At 43.0% G+C, this 22,554-nt stretch overlaps 3 protein-coding genes across 4 annotated transcripts in view; 2 read left to right on the top strand and 1 right to left on the bottom strand.

Moving 5' to 3' along the window:
* Positions 1-1,264, top strand: part of syne3 (spectrin repeat containing, nuclear envelope family member 3) — a 74,540-nt gene extending 73,276 nt beyond the window's left edge. Inside the window, exon 18 of the mRNA XM_052085693.1 lies at positions 889-1,264. Within this exon, the coding sequence (XP_051941653.1) occupies positions 889-1,071 (183 nt within the window). The 3' untranslated portion in view covers positions 1,072-1,264. The remainder of the gene's footprint in view (positions 1-888) is intronic.
* Positions 1-22,554, bottom strand: part of LOC127614473 (uncharacterized) — a 316,500-nt gene that overhangs the window by 84,893 nt on the left and 209,053 nt on the right. The window lies entirely within an intron of this gene.
* clmna (calmin a) overlaps positions 15,484-22,554 on the top strand; it is a 68,699-nt gene continuing 61,628 nt past the window's right edge. For both annotated transcript variants that reach the window (XM_052085672.1, XM_052085671.1), the window contains exon 1: positions 15,484-15,877. In XM_052085672.1, coding sequence (XP_051941632.1) covers positions 15,793-15,877 — 85 coding nt within the window. In that variant the 5' untranslated portion in view covers positions 15,484-15,792. The remainder of the gene's footprint in view (positions 15,878-22,554) is intronic.

Here is a 22,554-nt window from a genome sequence, read left to right as displayed (position 1 = left end):
GTCATAACAAACCTTTGTTTTGCATGAAACTGTAATGCAAAGAAGTACAAAGTACCGGTAGGCTGAATAAGAACTCCTCCACTGAAGTATAGAGTCTTGGGACTCGTTTACTCGAATAGTTTCAGCACTAGGGCTCTATGACTGCTCTGTAAAACTACACAGGTGTCATATAATGAAGTTTGTGTACGAAACAGTGGAAGTGGGTTGTCTCATGGACAACCATATGAGTAAGAGAACAAAAAGGAGGTAAACATCTGGTGGACTGGTGCAAATCACTATCTTTGCCTCAATGTGAAGAAGACCAAGTAGTTGGTAGTGAACTTCAGGAAGGTCCTCTGCACATTGGAGGCATAGCGGTGGAAGTGGTCTCCGCCTCAAAGTACCTTGGGCTCAGCATTCCAATTATTTCACCTGCAGCAGGATTACTTCCTGTCTGCTTTAGAAGGCTCACTAAAATCTCCAATTACTCTGGAAAATGTGACGTGCCAGACTGGGGAGCTATGTCTTGGGGTACTTCCGCTGATGTGTGGTGGAGAGCGTCCTCAGTACAAGCACCTCAGTGTGGCACAACAAATGGTTGTTTTTTTTTGTTTTTGTTTTTTTTCAATGGACGGTTAAGGCTGCTCGGAAGGTAGTTGGGAAACAGCCTTCCCACAACCACAGACATCAGCAGATTCAGAAAGAGGGCTCCTCTGCATCATTGGGTAGCAAACACACTGTGCACACTACACTCCCTGTTCCATCCTCTCCCCTCAGGCAGGCAGCTACAAAGCATCCAGAGGAGGACCGCCGCATTTTTTTCTGCAAACATTGATAAGCACAGGCAGCTACCAGACACGCATTCATCAATGTTCCTTGCTCTTAGCTGCTTTTTTTTTTTCTTTTCAGAAACCAGGTTTCCTGCAGCGGGTGTTTCGAGTGGCTCTTCCTCTCTGGCTCCTCTTCCTGGCTTTCCTGCTGCTGGCCTTTCTCCTGCCCCTCGTGGACGAAGGCAACAGCTGCTCCATCTCCAATAACTTCGCAAGATCTTTCAGTGTTATGCTGCGCTACTCTGGGCCACCGCCTACATAGATGGAACTCAGCCCGCTTTCTACCGCACATTCTTGTGTCTCACCAAACGTACTCACCTACTTTTTTTTTTTATCTAAAGAAGAAGAGACAACTAAGACGTTCTGAAAGCCGTCATTATAGGCTTTGCAATCACCAACTCCATTATTTTCTTTGTATCTTGAAATATTGTTACGAAACATTGCCTCACTAATAGCCATATTCTCTCTGTTAGAACGCGTGCCATATGCTTAGAACTCATTCACTTCCAGCCGTTTTAGAACATTTTTGACATCTTAAAGACCAACGGGATATTGTCTTCAATGATTATAAGTAGGGCGGCACGGTGATCAACTGGTTAGCACGTGTGCCTCACTGCGGAGGTGCAGGGTACAGATTCCAGACCCTGGCCTTCCAATGTGGGGTTTTCATGTTCGCCCCGTGCCTATGTGGGTTTTCTCTGGGTACTGCGGTTTCCTCCCACATTCCAAAAACATGTGTGGTAGCTTCATTTGTCAATCTAAATTGTTCTTAGGCGTGATTGTGAATGTGACTGGTGCCCTGCGGTTGGCTGGCAACCAGTTCAGGGTGTCCCCCGCATACTGCCCAAAAACAGCCGGGATAGGCTCCAGCACACCCTGCGACCCTCGTGAGGATTAAGCAGATCAGAAAATGGATGGATGATCATATTCCCAACACTCTTTCACCGTTTGATTGAGCCTTTTTCATCCATCCATCCATCCATCCATCTTCTACCGCTTATCCGGGGCCGGGTCGCGGGGGCAACAGCTTCCAGCCCAGACTTCCCTCTCCCTAGCTACTTCTTCCAGCTCTCCCCGGGGGATCCCTAGGCGTTCCCAGGCCAGCTGAGTGACATAGTCTCTCCAGCGTGTCCTGGGTCTTCCTCTGGGTCTCTTCACGGTGGGACATGCCCGGAACACCTCACCAAGGAGGCGTTCAGGAGGCATCCGAATCAGATGCCCAAGCCACCTCATCTGGCTCCTCTCGATGTGGAGGAGAAGCGGCTCGACTCGGAGCCCCTCCCGGATGACAGAGCTTCTCACCTTATCTCTAAGGGAGAGCCCGGACACCCTGCGGAGAAAACTCATTTTGGCCGCTTGTATCCGGGATCTCGTTCTTTCGGTCACGACCCATAGGTCGTGACCATAGATGAGGGTTGGAACGTAGATCGACCGGTAAATTGAGAGCTTCGCCCTTTGGCTCAGCTCCTCCTTCACCACGACAGACCGATACAACGTCCGCATCACAGCAGACGCTGCACCGATCCGCCTGTCGATTTCCCGCTCCCTCCTACCCCCACTCGTGAACAAGACCCCAAGATACTTGAACTCCTCCACTTGGGGTAAGATCTCCTCCCCGACCCGGAGGGGGCACTCCACCCTTTTCCGACTGAGGACGATGGTTTCAGATTTGGAGGTGCTGATTTTCATCCCAACCGCTTCACACTCGGCTGCGAAACGCTCCAGTGAGAGCTGGAGAGCCCCGTTTGAAGGAGCCAACAGCACCACATCATCTGCAAAAAGCAGGGATGCAATACTGAGGCCCCCAAAACGGACCCCCTCAACGCTTCGGCTGCCCCTAGAAATTCTGTCCATAAAGGTTATGAACAGAATCGGCGACAAAGAGCAGCCTTGGCGGAGTCCCACCCCCACTGGAAACGATTCCGACTTACTGCCGGCAATGCGAACCAAACTCTGACATCGGTGGTATAGTGACCGAACAGCCCGTATCAGGGGGTTCGGTACCCCATACCCACGAAGCACCCCCCACAGAACTCCCCGAGGGACACGGTCAAACGCCTTCTCCAAATCCACAAAACACATGTAGACTGGTTGGGCGAATTCCCACATACCCTCAAGGACCCTGCTAAGGGTGTAGAGCTGGTCCGCTGGTCCACTGTTCCACGGCCGGGACGAAAACCACACTGCTCCTCCTCAATCTGAGGCTCGACTTCCTGACGGACCCTCCTCTCCAGCACCCCTGAATAGACCTTACCAGGGAGGCTGAGGAGTGTGATCCCTCTGTAGTTGGAACACACCCTCCGGTCCCCCTTTTTAAAAAGAGGGACTACCACCCCGGTCTGCCAATCCAGAGGCACTCTCCCTGTTGACCACGCGATGTTGCAGAGGTGTGTCAACCAGGACAGCCCCACAACATCCAGAGCCTTGAGGAACTCTGGGCGGATCTCATCCACCCCTCGGGCCTTGCCACCGAGGAGCTTTTTAACCACATCGGTGACTTCAACCACAGAGATAGGAGAGCCCACCTCAGAGTCCCCAGGCTCTGCTTCCTCTAAGGAAGGCGTGTTGGTGGAGTTGAGGAGGTCTTCGAAGTAGTCTGCCCACCGGTTCACAACGTCCCGAGTCGAAGTCAGCAGCGCCCCATCCCCACTGTACACAGTGTTAGTGGTGCACTGCTTTCCCCTCCTGAGACGTCGGATGGTGGACCAGAATTTCCTCGAAGCCGTCCGGAAGTCGGCTTCCATGGCCTCACCGAACTCTTCCCACGCTCGGGTTTTTGCCTCGGCGATCACCGAAGCCGCGGTCCGCTTGGCCAGTCGATACCCGTCAGCTGCCTCTGGGGTCCCACAGGCCACAAAGGCTCGATAGGACTCCTTCTTCAGTTTGACGGCATCCCTTACTGCTGGTGTCCACCAGCGAGTACGGGGGTTGCCGCCACGACAGGCACCAACCACCTTACGGCCACAACTCAGATTGGCCGCCTCAACAATAGAGGCACGGAACATGGTCCACTCGGGCTCAATGTCCCCGCTTCCCCCGGAACATGGGAAAAGCTCTGTCGGAGGTGGGAGTTGAAACTCCTGACAGGGGATTCCGCCAGACGCTCCCAACAAACCCTCACTATACGTTTAGGTCTGCCAGGACGGACCGGCATCTTCCCCCACCATCGGAGCCTACTCACCACCAGGTGGTGATCAGTTGACAGCTCCGCCCCTCTCTTCACCCGAGTGTCCAGAACATGCGGCCGCAAATCCGATGATACAACTACAAAGTCAATCATCGAACTGCGGCCTCGGGTGTCCTGGTGCCAAGTGCACATATGGACACCCTTATGTTTGAACAAGGTGTTCGTTATGGACAATCCGTGACGAGTACAGAAGTCCAATAACAAAACACCACTCGGGTTCTGATCGGGGGGGGCCGTTCCTCCCAATCACGCCCCTCCAGGTCTACTGTCATTGCCCACGTGAGCATTAAAGTCCCCCAGCAGAACAAGGGAGTCCCCAGCAGGAGTACTCTCCAGCACACCCTCCAAGGACTCCAAAAAGGGTGGGTATGCTGAGCTGCTGTTTGGTGCATATGCACAAACAACAGTCAGGACCCGTCCCCCCACCCGCAGGCGGAGGGAAGCAACCCTCTCGTCCACCGGTGTGAACCCCAATGTACAGGCACTGAGCCGGGGGTCAATGAGGATGCCCACACCTGCTCTGCGCCTCTCACCGTGAGCAACTCCAGAGTGAAAGAGAGTCCAACCCCTCTCAAGAGGACTGGTACCGGTTCCTAGGCTGTGTGTGGAGGCAAGTCCGACTATATCCAGTCGGAACTTCTCTGCCTCACACACCAGTTCGGGCTCCTTCCCTGCCAGAGAGGTGACATTCCATGTCCCAAGAGCTAGCTTCTGCAGCTGAGGATCGGACCGCCAGGGTCCCCGCCTTTGGCTGCCGCCCAGCTCGCATTGCACCCGACCCCTTTGACCCGTCCCACGGGTGGTGAGACCATGAGAAGGGGGACCCACGTTGCCTCTTCGGGCTGAGCCCGGCCGGGCCCCATGGGTGTAGGCCCGGCCACCAGGCGCTCGCCAACGAGCCCCACCTTTTTCATTCTTTGATTAAAGAAAAAAAGGCAGGTTGCACAAAATGCAGCAGGTTCTCCCAGTGGACTATGCTTATATCTAAAATGGTAGCTCAATGTCATCTACTGTTGGATGTGCATCACTCAAGTTGTTTCCAAGTTGAAATTTCCAGTGGCGCAGCAGCAGACTGTCTCCCACCCATCCCCATTGGGGGGAAAAAAACGTAATTGAAAAGTAGACTTTTCAATGGCAGTGAATGAGTTTTTTGGAAAGGCAGTTGAGCTCATCATTCAGAGCAGCATATCAATGGACTTCCAGACATGCTTTCAGTTATAACCACAGTCTTCTTATTGCACTTAAAACATACTTTTTACTTGGATTGATTCCACATAGAATAATGCTCTCCTTCAAAGTTACATGACACACTTACAAACAATAAGACATTCATATCAAGTGCGCTTCATCTTTTGCACAGATTTCAATTCTCAATTAGCAGGAAAAAATACATGTTGGAGGATTTGCGGGCAAGTCTGTGTTGGTCTTTGGTGTTTCCACACTCATTCGTTGTGCTTACATGCGGTGGGTGTGTCAGAAATATGTCAAAACTCATTAAGCAATTGCAGGTGCTTAAAAAAAAGGACAAACGAGAGAATGTGGCCCTTTGTTGTCATGTGCCGCAAAGGACAGGACTCTAAATGCAAGAGATTGGAAACCGTGTTTCAATGAACATTTTAAAATTGATACTGTGTTAGCCCATGTATATCAACCAAATACCAAATCCAGAAATGCGTAGCCAACAATATACGGTTGTTAAGCATGAACCACAGAAATTCCATAAAATGGAAGACAGATTATTCTTTATCTTAATCTCATTATATGCTTAGTTTTCAGGGGGTGGGGGTCCTCAAACAAAGCATGACCTTGAGAACCTGTAATACATTCTCAACAAGCCATTTCTTATTCTATGAACTTCTACTGTGCACATTACAGATGATGAAATGTTCATGTGGGATGAACAACAGTGCAACAAAGCAATCACCACATCTCACCCTGTTGTCAATTGGTTTTAAGGGCCTGAATTTTATCTTGTTTAGTTTATCTTGTGTGTGTGTTTGATGGGGTTGAGGCAAGTTAGTCATTTAACTTTGTACAGACAAAACTCATCCGATCATGCCTCAGCCATATCAAGATTCAGGGGGGAAGTGCCATGAAAAAGTAGGCTTCCTGTATTTTCATTAACTCCAGGTTTATGAAATCCCCAAAAATTGATTTTAGGGACATAAGGTAAATGGGGGTGAGTTTTAGACTTGGGCCTTCAGTGGGTATTTAGTGATTTAATCCCGTTCTTAATAACATCATAATATGTACATTAAAAAACAAAGCACTATACAGTATAGCAATGGCTTTGTTCACACTGCAGAGTGTGCGACTAAACCTTTCGAAAAACCACCTCTGCTGGTTGTGACAAGTACATTTGCCATTTTGCGGTCTTTGCTTTCAAATGTGATTAATAAACATCCAGCTTCACACAGAATTGTCAACGATCAAGAGTTATCATACCCATCACTATTTACTGGATCAATTCTTATTTCCTTTTAAAAAATATGGCATTCCCTATTTACACACACATACAATCATTGGTCCTTCCTTGTTAATGCAAGAAAAATAATGATACAGTACTGTAGTGTATAAATAGTTCATGAAACGGCCCTGAACAAAAGTGATGGTCACCGCAAGTGTCTTCAAACTTATAAGCAGTCAGTCTGCCTTTTTCAAGGTGACTAGTAGTCACTGTAATCTTAGTTGACAGTTTAGTGTGTAAACACACGAAACATGAAACAGGAAGTGAAGGAGAGTGTTGCCTCAGAAGATTAGGAAGAAAATTAGACAAAAATGTTATAGGTGAAGGATACAATTGTGCCCTTGACCATCAGGAAGAGTTTCGCTCTTGGAATTGTGGACATGTACCTAATATTTTAATAAAAATTTCATTCCTAAGTGCTAACCTGTATTTTTACTCTGCATGTGACAAATAAACGTTTTGAATGAAAATGGCTCAAGAATTTTATGTAAATTTGCAGAACGGACACACAGTGTCATGATTCGGTTTAGGGACCAACAGGTGGCACTGTAGGGCTCCTACAGCTGCACACCTGTTGGTCATTTGGTATTTAGTTGTATAAAAGGACTCCTGCCCGAAGACTCGGTGTCGGGTCATTGTTTCCTCTTGCTACTGTCATGTTTGTTTGTTTGCTGCAATCAGGTTTGTTTGAGTCATGTTTTGGTTGCTGTTATGTTTTATCTTCAGTCATGATTTTTGTTTGCTACTTTGGACTTTGTTTGATTTAGGATTTAGCTTTCTGTGTTTTATCACTACACTTCTTCAAATACACCCTGCTCCTCTCTCCTGCCTGCTTTTTGGGGTCCACCACCACCGTGCTACGTGACATACAGTATATGCATGTATACTATATAGACATACTGTCTTTCCAGTATATGTGTGCATTCATTGTTGAATGTTATATGTCCTGTTGTATTCTATGTTAAATGCTCAGTAGCGCGCGTTGTTACAGCATTGCAATTATTGTGAATGCACAATATAAATGAAAAGTGTGTTTATAGACACACACACAATGTATATAGCATGCTGTAATAACTCAACTTAATTCTGAGGGTACTTTAAAAACAACCATAGCTGGATCCAAGTGCTGTGCATAAAGTAAAACTCAGACATTAAAAGACAAAACAGTGAAAATGGGAAATAAATAGCATAGACCAAAAATACAATAGAACACTAAATATAATAAATAATACAATGATAGCCATGGAAAGCCAAAGAATTAAGTAAAATTTATTGATATAGCTATTAATCACAAAAAGTGTCAAAGCGCTTCACTTGCCCACAATTGACAAATATTAGCAACATTCCCAGGAGGGCAAGGAAAAACAAAAAAACAAAAATTTCATTTTTTTTCTCAAGTAAAGGTGTCCCCAATTGTTACATTTAGAGCACTTTTATAGGATATTTCATTCAAGTGTTGTCCTCATTTAGTAAAAGTATCCCCAGACAGGCTTTAATTTACAGCACTTTGTATTTATACAATCCAAAAACCTGCTGCCTCTCAGGAAATGCTAGTGGCGATTGAGTCATACAAGCTCGCCAAAAACAACCCAAAAATTTTATATGCAACGACTATGTCGACATTTTCGAGAAGTGCATAGGGCAACAACGACATCTATTGGTCAAACTGTAATTTGGAAAGAAAAACGATCTGAAAGCTGTGAGGATTTTCTCCCTTTCACTATTTTCACATTATGTCCAGAATATTTATATTGTAATTCCCTTCAAGGACGCACGCAGTCGCTGATGTAATCTGTTCGCTTTTTATTAAACAAAAAAAATCAGCAATCCACACACATTCATAGGAATTGCTGTTAGCCACCACTCACGCCCAAGCGCTCCACTTCAGACTGCCGCCGGAGCCGTTTCCCCCCCTCCTGGGTCCTCCCCTCTCTATGACGTCAGCCCTGACTCAACTAACGCAGCCGTCAAATACACAAATAACAAGAATTAGATATTACACTATTGTGCCCTATCAGTTCTTGTCTATAAAGGTAGAACACTGACATTTTCATGTACCTGTGTTTTAAATACAATCCGACTTAATCACGAAATTTCGAAAACGTTTGTACCATTGTTCAAAACCAGTGGCGATTGCTCTCGGACTGCAAGGGAGCTCGGCTTCCCCTAAAATGTCAAAGAATAAGTGATCAAATATATGAATGTAAATTTAATTGTGTGTACATGTCATTGACTAAATATGCGCTACAACGTGCTCAACCTTTGTTCCGAATCAGCTTCTTCTTAAGTATTAAGATATCCTTTATTCGTCCCACACTGGGGAAATTTACAGCCTCCAGCAGCAAGAATGTATGTAGAAAGAAGAAGAAAGAGAAAAAAAAACAACAAACATCTTTCAATTAAATGCAATATGAACACAAAATGGATAAATCGCAGTACTACTGTATTTACAATTTTCCTTCACATCATTTAATTATTATTATTATTTTTTGGTTATTATTTGTTATTTGTTATTATAATAATAATAATACATTTTATTTGAAAGCGCTTTTCATCTCAAAGACACTTTACAAGAGCATAAAAACTGGATAAAAATGTGCATTTAAAACAAGCATACATAATTTACAAAAGTTCATTTGGATGAACAAAAGAAAAATTGGTAAAAAAGATTAAAAGGTATTAAAAGCATAGCGGAACAGGTGAGTTTTTAGGGATGATTTGAAGGATTGGAGGTCAGTACAGTTGCGGATGTGTTGTGATAGAGCGTTCCAGAGGGTGGGGGCGGCGACAGAGAAGGCTCGGTCCCCCCAGGTTTTGAGCTTGGTCACGGGATAGGCGAGGAGGTTTGTGTTTGAGGAGCGGAGATTGCGGGAAGGAGTGTATTGGTAAAGAAGGTCGGAAAGATAGGAGGGTGCCTGATTGTGAAGGGCTTTATAGGTGAGTATGAGCAGTTTAAATTGAATACGCTGGGGAACAGGGAGCCAGTGGAGGTTATACTGGTTACGACGCGATCTCATTCATTCCCGCAGCTTCGCTGTGCTTTAAACGGTGGACGCCGAACGTCCGGGCGTCTCTTCCCCGGACGCCGAGCGTCTCGAGAGTTCAGGTAGGTTGTCCCAAAGCGTTGAACCGGAGACGAGTCATTGGATACAAGCTGGTTTTTGTCCCGCCCAGGTCACTCGGCGTCTCTGGGATTGGATAGTAGTGGGAGGGTACCGGACGCAAGGCTTTTCTGCATCAGATTGGATGATATGTCTGAGCCTGTGTGCCAGTTTGATTGACATCGAAATGAGCCAATCACCGACCTTTTAGTGTAGGCGTCCGTGTGAGCAATTTTTCAATTCGCCTTCTGTCTGTTCTGAGTTGAGCTGGAGACTTCTAATCATTTTAGCGACACTCTTTTTTGTAAACAACTCACGACAAATCAATATTTTGTTTCTGGTGGGTTTTATTGTAGTTCCTGTAGTTGTAGGACACTAAGTCCCTGGAAAATACGCTTTGTTGGAATGACGGGGTCACAGATCATTTTCGAAAAGGAACGGAGAGTAGAATTCACGTATAAATCAACGGACACATTTTATGATGTCGGCCAAAATTGAGCTTCCCCTCTTTGACAGACCAGCATCCGCCACTGTCCAAAACTATATTTCACTCTCATCCTTGGACATTTTGTGTTGTATTTCCGTGTATATGATCAATGCCTAAATATGTTCAAGGAGGAACTCAAAAGGCCAAGTGAATGTTTCAGATGATCAACCATGTTTATTTGTTTATAGTAGTGGCATTTATTTATTATTATTATTACTTAATTATTTGTTTTTATTTATTTGAGCATTTGGTGCCATTCTCACTGTTTCATGAAAACTTTATTATAATTATCCCTTACTTTTTGAAACATGAATATTGACAATGGGGCGGAGGGCTTTGTGTTTTCACACGTAGCCGACGAGGGTTTGGTCAACGCTTGTGCCGGAGAACTTCTGAGGTACCGCAAGAGCGTCGGAGCCGAGGACATCCTCGTCCTCACGGACATCAAGAAGAAACACAGTTTCACATTGTGGTGACTTGGCGGAGGAGGCGGCGGCGGCGGCGGAGGCACGGCACGGCACGCTCGACCACCAAGGCAGCGCGAGCAAGCGATAGCCAGCCGGCGTGGTTGGGCGAGAGGACGCTTCGGGACTCCGGTGGCGGTGCTGAACGGCTAATCCGGCAGCAGCGGCGGAAAACTTCGAACACTGCGGCGGTGCCGTCAAGGGAGGCCACAGGCTCACTGCTACGTCACCAACTTCCGGGTTGGCACAAAGATCACAGCACACCTCATCAACAAGCTGACAGTCGACTAGCAACAAAACCCAAAAATGCCGCCCAAACGAGGACAAGATATTAAACAGGACGAAGAATTCATGACCCTTACGCAAGTCAACGAACTACTCACGCAACAAAAAGAACTGTTCACAGCACTTATTCAGCAACAACAGGATCACTTCAAAGGATTTGTAAAGATGATACTGGATTCAACAAACACACGACTCGACAATTTTTCCAGGGAAGTTCAAGAACTGAAAACAAGTCTTAATTTTACCCAAAAGGAGGTTGATGACATTAAAAAACAACAAACGAATGGAACTGACCATTGCAAAGCCATGCAAACTGAAATATATAAAGTATGTGACAGTATGCTTGTTTTAACTGACAAGATGGACTACTTAGAGGGACAATCCAAAAGAAATAACTTGATAATCGATGGAATTGAAGAAAGGCAAGGAGAAACGTGGACCGAAACGGAGGAAAAAGTGCAGAAAATCTTCAAGGACCAACTGCAATTAAAGGAGACAATCGAGGTGGAAAGAGTCCACCGCACGGGGAGATACGAATCGGGAAGACCTCGACCAAGACCAGTCGTGGTGAAGTTTGAAAAATATAAGGACAAAACAATGATACAACAGAGAGCAAAATACCTAAAAGGCACCAAAATTTACATTAATGAAGATTATACAGATACTGTACGTCAAAAAAGAAAAGAATTGCTTCCAAAACTAAAAGCGGCACGTGAAAGAGGGGAAATTGCCTACTTGAGGCACGACAAACTCATCGTCCACCCCCGCACCAGTACTCCAATTCAAAGGGCTCCACTTCAACATGCTGAGAGCTGATTACCACCAGACAAAACTTAATGACTAAATACATATAGGAAACAAACAACACAAACATGGACTTTAAAATCTTTGATTACGCTGAACATAAGACATTCGATCCAGAGAACAACTTGGATCCAGACAATAATTTCTTCAATCATAATCACAGCATCACAAACTCAAAGTATTATACTGATGAACAATTCAACTCAAATGTAGAACTGAAAAATACATTTTCAGTGATACATATAAATAGTAGAAGTTTATACAAAAATTTCACCAAAATCGAAGAATATTTAACTACATTGAATAAATTTACAATTATTGCCATATCAGAAACTTGGCTTGATGATGAAAAAACAAGTGAAATGAAAATTGATGGATATGAAATGTATGCAACTCATAGGGAAGACAAAAAAGGAGGGGGAGTTGCAATATATGTAGATAAAACACTGAAATGCTGCAAAATTGAGAGCTTGACAAACACAACTGAGAATCTAATGGAATGTCTAACTTTGGAAATACACATGAAAAATGCATCAAATGTTATTTTAAGTTGCGTTTATAGGACACCAGGATCTTGTCTAGACACATTTAATAAAAAACTGACAGATATGCTGAGTTGTTCTAATGACAAGAAAACACGAATAATATGTGGCGATTTTAACATCAACTTATTAAACCCAAATGGACACAAAAAAACAACAGATTTCATAAATACAATGTATAGCAACGGTCTATTCCCAGTCATTCTGAGACCCAGCAGAATAACAGTGGATACGGCCACATTGATAGATAACATATTTATAAATAAGATCGATCACAAAAAGGAAAGTGGACTTCTCATAACTGATATAAGTGACCATCTACCAGTCTTTGTAGTCCTACACAATTACTTTGCTAGAAAAACAAAACCAAGAACCCATACATCAGAAATAAGACTTAGAACCCAACATTCCATTGCAGCTTTCAAGTTCGACCTAGACAAGCAAAATTGGTCTGAGGTCTACACAAATGATGATCCAAATACTGCGTTTGAAGCATTTCAGTCAACCATAACCTCCTTATACGATAAACATTTCCCAGTAATTAAAGTCACCAGAAAGTTCAATGGACAAAGTAAGCCATGGATAACAAAAGGCATAGAAAATGCATGTAAAAAGAAAAACAATCTATACAAATCGTTTCTAAAATCCAGAACTAATGAAGCTGAAACAAAATATAAGACTTATAAAAACAAATTAGTAAATATTATAAGAGCTAGTAAGAGAGACCATTTTCATGCATTATTAGAGCAAAATAAAAGCAATACTCAAGAAATCTGGAAAATCTTAAATCATGTAATTAGAAATAACTCTAATAAAGTAGATTATCCGGAGTATTTTATGAAGGACAAAAATACCATTATTGAGGAAACGGCAGAAATAGCAAATGAATTTAATGAATATTTTGTTAATATCGGCAGTAACTTAGCAAAACAAATTCCCGATCCAATAAACTCTTTAGAAATACATAAACACATAGAAAAAAATCCTTCCACAATGTTTCTTACTGCTGTGAATCAAAATGAAATATTAAATATTGTAAAAACATATCAAAGCAAAAAGTCAACCGACTGTTTTGATATTGATATGTCAATAGTAAAACATATTATAGAACTTGTAGTGCGACCCTTTACATATATATGCAACCTGTCATTTAAAGTCGGTATTTTTCCATCAAAAATGAAAACAGCTAAAGTTATTCCAATTTTTAAAAATGGTGAAAGACATTTCATAACAAATTATAGACCTATATCACTGTTACCACAATTTTCAAAAATATTAGAAAAATTATTTTCTCGTAGACTCGATAACTTCATTGATAAACACATGGTATTAAGTGAAAATCAATATGGCTTCAGAGAAAAACGGACCACCTTATTGGCAGCAATGGAGTTTGTGGAAGCAATAGCCACTAATATAGATAATAAAGAATACACGGTCGGGATTTTTCTAGATCTAAAAAAAGCTTTTGATACTATAGACCATGCTATATTATTGAAAAAATTAGAGAGATATGGTATCAGAGGCACAGCACATAAATGGATTGCAAGTTATTTAGAAAACAGATATCAGTATGTGCAGTTCAAAAACAAAAAATCCAATTTACTGAAGATTATCCATGGAGTGCCCCAGGGGTCAGTGATTGGACCAAAACTGTTCATTTTATATATTAATGATATCTGTAGTGTGTCAAAACAATTCAAATGCGTCCTTTTCGCCGATGATACAACCTTTTACTGCTCTGGAAAAAATATGACACAACTCATGAATATTGTAGAAAACGAATTGACAAAATTAAAAAAATGGTTTGACAAAAACAAATTATCTTTAAATTTAACAAAAACTAAGCTAGTTGTTTTTGGCACAAGACCAATTAAAGACCACATTAAAATAAATATTAATTCAATTGAAATAGAACGCGTCTATGAATATAAGTTTCTTGGACTAGTAATAGATACCAAACTATCCTGGAAGCCACACATAGATAACATAAAAAGAAAAGTATCCAAAACTATCGGGATACTCCACAAAACGAAGGATGTGTTGAATAAGAGCTCTTTGTATACATTATATTACTCATTATTACTACCATATCTGACCTACTGTGTAGAAATATGGGGAAAAGCCTGTAAAACGAACACACTCCCTGTTTTAAAATTACAAAAAAAAGCAATCAGAATAATCAACAGGTCGAAATATATAGAACCCACAAATCCAATATTCATCAAATTAAACACAATGAAATTCTACGACCTGGTTGACTACAAAATTACTCAAATTAATGTATAAAGCACATAACAACCTCCTTTGTCAAAATATCCAGCAGCTTTTTGAAATTAGAGAGAGCTGGTATCATCTAAGGGGCACTAATCAATACAAAAAATCCAGAACAAGAACAAACATTAAGCAAAGGTGTGTATCAGTAATTGGTGTCAATCTATGGAATAAGCTTGAAACGGATCTGAAAATGAGTAAATCGTTGGAGGAGTTCAAAAACAAATTCAAAAGATTAGTGCAAAATAACTACATGAATCTGAATTAAAATAGATACATTTGATATACTTATAAAATATAGTAATATAACTGTTTGTTCTTGTTTTGGATTTTGATCAACTTAACAGTTGTATTCAAGGAATGCTAATTACAATGAATATCAGAAAATTGAAATACAAAAGAAGAAAGAATAACAATATATATACAAACCAGAAGGTGTAGAAATAGAATAGCATAGTATACACAAGGGTAAAAATATTTAATGATATGTAGTTTTTCATTTCTTTGTTTTGAAAAATGAACAATCAGTTACATAATAAGGGGTAGGACTAGATAAGTTATTTACTTCCTCCTACTCCTTTGAGCATATAACTGTGATGTGTATTTTTTTTTTTTCTCTTAACTATTTCTAATTTTCCTTTTATAATTTTGTTTGACCTTTGTCAACCTGTTATTGCGTGTACTATATATGCTCAATAAAATAAAAACAAACAAACAAACAAACAAACAATTTATGTTCAGGGCACCAAAATGGCGAACACCGGTGAAAGATAGCTAGCTAGATAGACAAAACGGTCACATTATAGAGAAGATAAAATGCAAAAGATTGATTAAAGAAAATTATTTGTATTTTATATGCAATAATATCAGAAGGTGATTACACATTTATATAGTTTCAGAGTCATAATAGCCCCTCCGAGGGAAACTGTCAGACAAAAATGAATTTGAGGTCAGTGGATAAGATTCTCCGCGTACCAACACTTGTGACAGAGTCGGCGTACTCTGCGTATTCCCTGGGGTGGGCTGGTTCTTCGAATGATGGGCGGGACTCGATCTGATCGAGATCCATCCCTCCTCGAACAAACCAACCTGGAGCTTGAGCTTCGTTTTCCAAACGACGCTGTCGTCTCCATGGGGACATACTCACACAGAGAGCTGAACCACCTCTCTGCCAAGAAGCGAAAAATAAGAGAACACACACGACCACTCACTCTCAGCCACCATTGTCTGTTTACTGAGTGAAAATTGTTCCGCCATCTCAGCCTGTGCATGAAGGATTGAATGGCTCTCTGTCGACTAACTGGACAATAGACTGCCTGTTCGCTTTTCTCTCGGTGTATTCCTTCCTGGGTGTCGGAACTTGCCACTGATCTTGATGGCTGGGCACCAGTGGGATGACTGGTTCGAGAGGGAAGAATTCATCGGACACATCAGCGACATGCGAGTGCAGAACCTCCAAGGTAAGCGATATCCCGCCGCTTCTCATTGTACAGCGGACTACATACAGCCTTAGATAAATAATTTCACTACCATAGGGGTAAAGATAAATATCGAAGCTGCGTTTTTACCTTCTCAGTACAATCGGCCAAATAAAACAATCTACGGACACTCGCAGAAATGTACGTGCGAGTAGAACTTTTGCTTTTAGTAGAAATAGGTAAAGTCTAAATATATATACAGTGTATTCGTGCTTCAATCGTTGATTTAAATAATCACTGTATTAAATAAAACCAAGAAAGTGATTTTCATCAACTTGGATGCGGGGTGTTTTAAATCGTGACTTGAGTTTCGGCCCAGTTTGTACATATATACCTGTGTGTGTGTGTGTGTGTGTGTGTATATATATATATATATATATATATATATATATATATATATATATATATATATATATATATATATATATATATATATATATATATACATATACATACACACACAGTTGTATATACACACACACACAAACGTACGTGGATGCGTGTGTGATGTGGGAGTGTGGTTTTAAACTACTTCTCCAAACCTTAATTTGGTCTGTTTTTCCCTTTCAACACGTCATATCAACAGCAACTTGACAGCAAACAAACATTCTTTACTTTATGGGCTGAATAAAGTATCTATCTGGGGTCGCAGGGTGATTGGATGTCCACCTCACAGTGCAGAAGTCACAGGTTTGAATCCCGCCCTCTAATTCCTGGGTGGTGTTTGCATGTTCTCCCCGTGCCAATGTGGGTTTTCTATTGGTGCTCCGGTTTCCTACCATATTTCAAAAACATGCATTGTAGGTTGATTGAATACTTTAAATTGTCCTTAGGTGTGATTCTGAGCGCAGATGTTTGTTTGTCAGCATGTGTCCTGCGAATGGCTGGGAAACACTTCAGGCTGTCCCCTGCCTGCTACACGAAGATAGCTGGGATAGGCTCCAGCACCCCCGAGACCCTTGTGAGAATAAAGCGGATCGTAAAATGGATGGATGGATAATAATAAAAATAATTCCATGAAATTCTACAAAACAACAGCGACACCCCTGGAGTCATTGCACGAGCCCTAATGATTATCAAAATATTTTAAACAAAACAATGTTGAGCTCGGGTGGCCTGGTAGACCAGTGGTTAGCACGTCGGCTTCACAGTGCAGAGGTAGCGGGGTTGATTCCAGCTCCGGCCTCCCTGTGTGGAGTTTGCATGTTCTCCCAGGGCCCGTGTGGGTTTTCTCCGGGTGCTCCGGTTTCCTCCCACATTCCAAAAACATGCATAGCAGGCTGATTGGTTGCTCTAAATTGTCCCTAGGTGTGAGTGTGGGCGTTGATGGCTGTTCGTCTCTGTGTGCCCTGCGATTGGCTGGCAACTGATTCAGGGTGTCCCCCGCCTACTGCCCGAAGACGGCTGGGATAGGCTCCAGCACCCCCCCCCCCGCGACCCTAGTGAGGATCAGGCGGTTCGGAAAATGGATGGATGGATGGATGGATGAATATCGAGCTCTCAGTGATCACTACTCAGCCCGAAAAATAATACCAAGAGCTTTGAGTCCTGCTGAATCATTGTCTTCATATCTCTTAATTTCTTTGATCACAAACTTTTCTTGCGCCTTATAAAGATGCTGAGGTTTTCTGACTGTTACCAGTCCTTGCAGCATTCTTGGAAAGTCCTGAAGTATCTGATAAGTGGCTGGGACAGTTGAAGGATGGAAGAGCCGCGAGTGCTTTAAAGCAATGGCCCAGAGGCTCTTGCGTAACATGATGAGCCAGAGAGAGTGGGAGTGCATTTCCCTCTGCTTTACTGTGCTCACTCTCTGAGCTGAATGTTCCTGTTCCCACATCCCACACAACACACTGTTTTGTACCTCTCACGCTTGCACTCACACGCATACACACACATGCATATACATGCACAAACACAATCTCTCCTTGCCTCAGCTTCGTTGCCTCAAAGGGATGGGTGTGTGTGTGTGTGTGTGAGTGTATACTGTATGTGTATATATATATATAGAGAGAGAGAGAGAGAGAGAGAGAGAGAGAGAGAGAGAGAGAGAGAGAGAGAGAGAGAGAGAGAGAGAGAGAGAGAGAGAGAGAGAGAGAGAGAGAGAGAGAGAGAGAGAGAGGAGGATGAGGAGAGAGAGGAGAGAGTGGGAGAGAGAGAGAGAGAGAGAGAGAGAGAGAGAGAGAGAGAGAGAGAGAGAGAGAGAGAGAGAGAGAGAGAGAGAGAGAGAGAGATCTAAGAGTCATGAGTCACGGCAGCAAGTCTGGGTAGGAGGTCATCAGGTGCACAAGCATCAAAGCAACGCACCATCCCAATCATACAGTTCGTGCCTACCAGCTAATGTTTACATGGGCCGGCTGTGCAAAGTCTGCTTGCATTTCCATGCTTTCCGCTTGATCACTTTGGGGCTACTTGTTCAAATGATTCAACAGGTTTTTTTTTGTATTGCCTTGTTTTTGATGACATACCACACACAATGGAAATAAAATAGCTTCATCTTCAAAACTCATGGCTCCTCATCAGCTGCACGTTTAGCTGCATTTTTGGTCAATTTGTCACGTAATATCACAATTCTCAATCATATAATCACAATTATATAATTATATTGCCCTTTGGAAGTTAATCGACAGGGAGTGGATTGGTTGATTGAAGTGTGATCTAAAGGGTCATAAATGAGAATGTCTTGAACTAGACAGCCTCTCAATATTTGCAAATAGACCTTTCAAGTCACCATTAGCAGCCAGTTTGTTTGACGAAACGGGGTTCGTGAGGGGGTCTAACATGTAGCGGATGATTTTAAGTAGTGCCCAATCATTGGATCGTAGGATGATTAGCTCAGCCGTTTGAACGTTGGATATTTTGGTACCGGAGACAGCGGCCATGTCTATCGGTTTTGTGTCAATTGACAAGCAACCGCTAGGTTGTGCCCCAAAGGTAGCTTACAGTTTTTTGCATACCGGACCCAAACATCATAGCTTTGTAATGCCATAAGCCAGCCAACAATGCAAGCTTTTTTTCACGACTCCATCTCCAATGAGTTGGTTATCTAAGAGGTGACCGGATGTTGGTTAGTGTTGACAACCAATGTTATTTGAAAAAAATGTTTTATTGCCCAAACCATGGAGAGCAAGGCTTTTTCACAGTCTGAGCATTTTAATTGGGGGTCATTGAATGTTTTGCTGATGACACGTTTTACTTAAGATAAGATAAGATAAGATAACCTTTATTTGTTTATCATTTCTTTATCATTGGGGAAATTTGCAGTCTACAGCAGCAAAATTGGGGGAGAAAATAAATGTTTCATTGCACAAAATAAATGTTTCAGAAAAGAACTGGACACAGTTCAATATAAGTGCAATATAAAATAAAGCATTAGCAATATATTTGTAGAATAAATACTAGAGTATTCCCAGAGTCGGGACTGATTGAAAACTTTACAGATTCTGGACATAAAATGGGCTAGGCTAAGGGTCGGCAACCCAAAATGTTGCCATAATGAGCAACAAATGTAACGGCCCTTAAGATGAATGAAACAGAAAAATAAAGTAAACACAAGAGTTTGTGAAAAGGAAATCACAATCTGCCTACCTTCGTCGAGACCTGACGCAGAGGGATCGTCCGCACTTTTGCAGCGAGTTAACTATTTTGGCTCATGTATACCGTTTAAAAATGCTTCTCTCGGCCCTCCAGATTCCCATTCTTTGCTATCACCCTCTGTGAATTGTACATGAAACTCCGTTTATTTATTTATTTTCAACAGCCACCTGCCTGGTATCCCGCTCTGCGAATAGAAACGTGTGTCGCAGACTGTGAAACAAATTGTCGTTGACAAAAATGCTGAAATTTAATATTTATTCCACGCATCTTTAAAGCATTGGAAATGGTTAAGAATGTTTGTCCCCCTCCAGGAACCATATAGAAACAAACAATATATTTCCCTTCCCCATCTTTTTCCATTTTCAAACATTTTTGAAAAATCTCCAGGGAGCCACTGGGCCGGCGTTAAGAGCCACATGGGCACTAGAGCCGCGGTTTGCCGACCGCTGCGCGAGACGAAGGGAAAAGTGTTAGGAATAATTATCGGGAAATTATCAGGACTAATAAGTGTGTGTAATGAAAGTTGAAGTTGAGTTTGAATGACGTGCAAAGCTCTGGTTAATTCCCAATACAATTATGCATCAGCTGTAGCAGAAATTGTAAGCTAATTTACTTTTGTCATCAGTCGATCACAAGAGAAGAGGGTTGCCGCGAGGAGTGTGGCGTCACAGAGCATCAGGAGGAGAAAAACATGGGAAAGTCCATCCATCCATTTTCTGATCCGCTTTGTCCTTACAAGGGTCGTGGGGGGGCCTGGAGCCTGTCCCAGCCATCTTCAGGCAGTAGACGGGGGACAACCTGAACCGGTTGGTAGCCAATCACAGGGCACACAGAGACGAACAACCATCCACGCCACAGTCACAGCTAGGGACAATTTGGAGTGTTCAATCAGCCTGCCGTACATGTTTTGGGAATGTGGGAGGAAACTGGACTACCTGAGAAAACCCACACAGGCCCGGGGAGAACATGCAAACTCCACACAAGAAGGCCGCAGCTGGAATCAACCCCGGTACCTCTGCACTGTGAGGTCGCCAGGCTAACCACTGGAACACCGGCTCAGCACATGGGAAAGTAAAGTCCAAAAATCAAGTTCAACCAAAGAAAAAGATTGAAAAGATCAGAGTGTTTTGCTTGCCCAAGCGGTGGTGACAGTGGATCCTAGGGGAGCGTCCCTCGAATGCCCAGCTGCTCAACGTGTGTGAATAACTCCTCAACCCAGGCGGCCAGCAAGGTGACGGCGTTACGGAGCTGCACATATGTGGCCTCTTGCTGTCCCACCAGTCTCCCTTGGCTAGCCAAAGCTTTTACAATGTTATCCAAATCCAGGGGATCCATGGTCATATTATTCTCGTATGATCTGGAATAATCCGGATCGGTGTAGATCCCACAAGCATTGACAGAGGCAAAAGCTTTATTACAGAAAGCGCAAGACCAACAAAGTAGAAATTAGGTTGCTGGTACACAGAACCAGGTAACACAAAATACAAAAGAGCCCGAAGAATTAAATAACATTAACACTATTTACAAAATCTGATAAACTATGACATAACATGAGCGCCATGAACAAGGTTATGAGCATCTGGAGAATAAGAGTTGTGAGCAAGGCCAATAATCCGACAGCAAATTGTTGGCGTGGCAGTCTTTAAGGAGTCCATTGATGATAACTCATGGCAGGTGCAGTGATGGAGCATATGCCCTCCACTCCCACTGGAAACTGAAAACCAAAACAAAAAAGAACCATCACAAATTGGAGCGGTAATAGATTAATTTTATATTACACGCCGTGGCAGCACGATGATTGACTGGTCCATCTCACAGTGCAGAGGTGCAGGGTTTGATTCCGGCCCTGGGGGCTTTCTCTGGGCTGCTCCAGTTTTCTCCTACATTCCAGAAACATTCAGGGCAGGCTAATGGAACACTATAAATTGTCCCTCGGTGTGAATGTGGGCGTGAATGGCTGTTCATCTATGTGTCCCCTGCAATTGGCTGGCCACTAGTTCAGGCTGTACCCCGCCAACTGCTCGAAGAAAGCTGGGATAGACTCCAGCGCGCACACAATCCTCATGAGGATAAGCGGAGGAGAAAATGGATGGATCTTACGTTTTGGTGGGCAGAGTGTAAGAGCCATACACACGCAGACCAGCGTTTTTATCTTGTTAAATGGATTTTATATCATTGAAACTAACTAACTAATTGACTTGTATAATATTGTGTCCAATGTTGCCCACTCGACATCCAATGCAGCCTGGTCATCCTGCAAGGGGGATTCTCCCAACTGCGGCCCATTCTCAAGATTTCTAATTTTTTTCCCCAGATGTTTTTTTTGTGTGTGTGTCCGTGTTTCTTGGACCTCCTGGGGGTTAAGGCCAGGGGATGTCGTGGATACTTGTCAACTGTGGGCATGTGAAGCTCTTTGAGACTGTTTGTGATTAAGGGCTATATAAATAAATGTGACTTGACTTGACAGACCGGCTCTCTGTGGACAGCTAGTGCACTCCCTCGACATTACAGCACTTTTAATTGTGTTTGGAACAACAAGGAGATGTAAACAATGTCCAAACAATCGGAGTAAGCCAAAAGATACTTCTAAAATATCTTAAATCTGCCATGCCAAACGACTCAAGTCTGCCTTGCCTGATATACAGACACCTTACCGAATGGAATAAGTTGAGAACCCTACAGTGAGGTTTGCAAGTAGGACTCATCCAAATGATGTAACTTCAAAGTTCAATGAGTGTAAATTATTTGATGACAAGCAAGCTTCTTAGCCTCATGGGTGCATTCAATGAGGTCATAAATTAATCACGCAGTTTGTAGATGAGACAAGTCTCACACACACCTACCGTATACCTAACTGCGTGGACTCATCATTTTAGCCTGCTTGTGAAGTTTCAATATTTCTAAGACAAATACATACAGTGATCCCTCGCTACTTATATATCTATATATATATTGCGCGTCGTCCCGCACGCGGTCTGTCCTTCCGTCTGTCCCTTTTCAAAACGTACCTACTTCACCGCGCTGCTGCGCGCCGCCACTGCGCCGCTCAGGCAGTGGCTCACTAC

The sequence above is a fragment of the Hippocampus zosterae genome, chromosome 14 (genome assembly GCF_025434085.1).
Source record: "Hippocampus zosterae strain Florida chromosome 14, ASM2543408v3, whole genome shotgun sequence".
Classification (NCBI taxonomy): Eukaryota; Metazoa; Chordata; class Actinopteri; order Syngnathiformes; family Syngnathidae; genus Hippocampus; species Hippocampus zosterae.
This window is presented reverse-complemented; position numbering and strand designations above follow the sequence as displayed.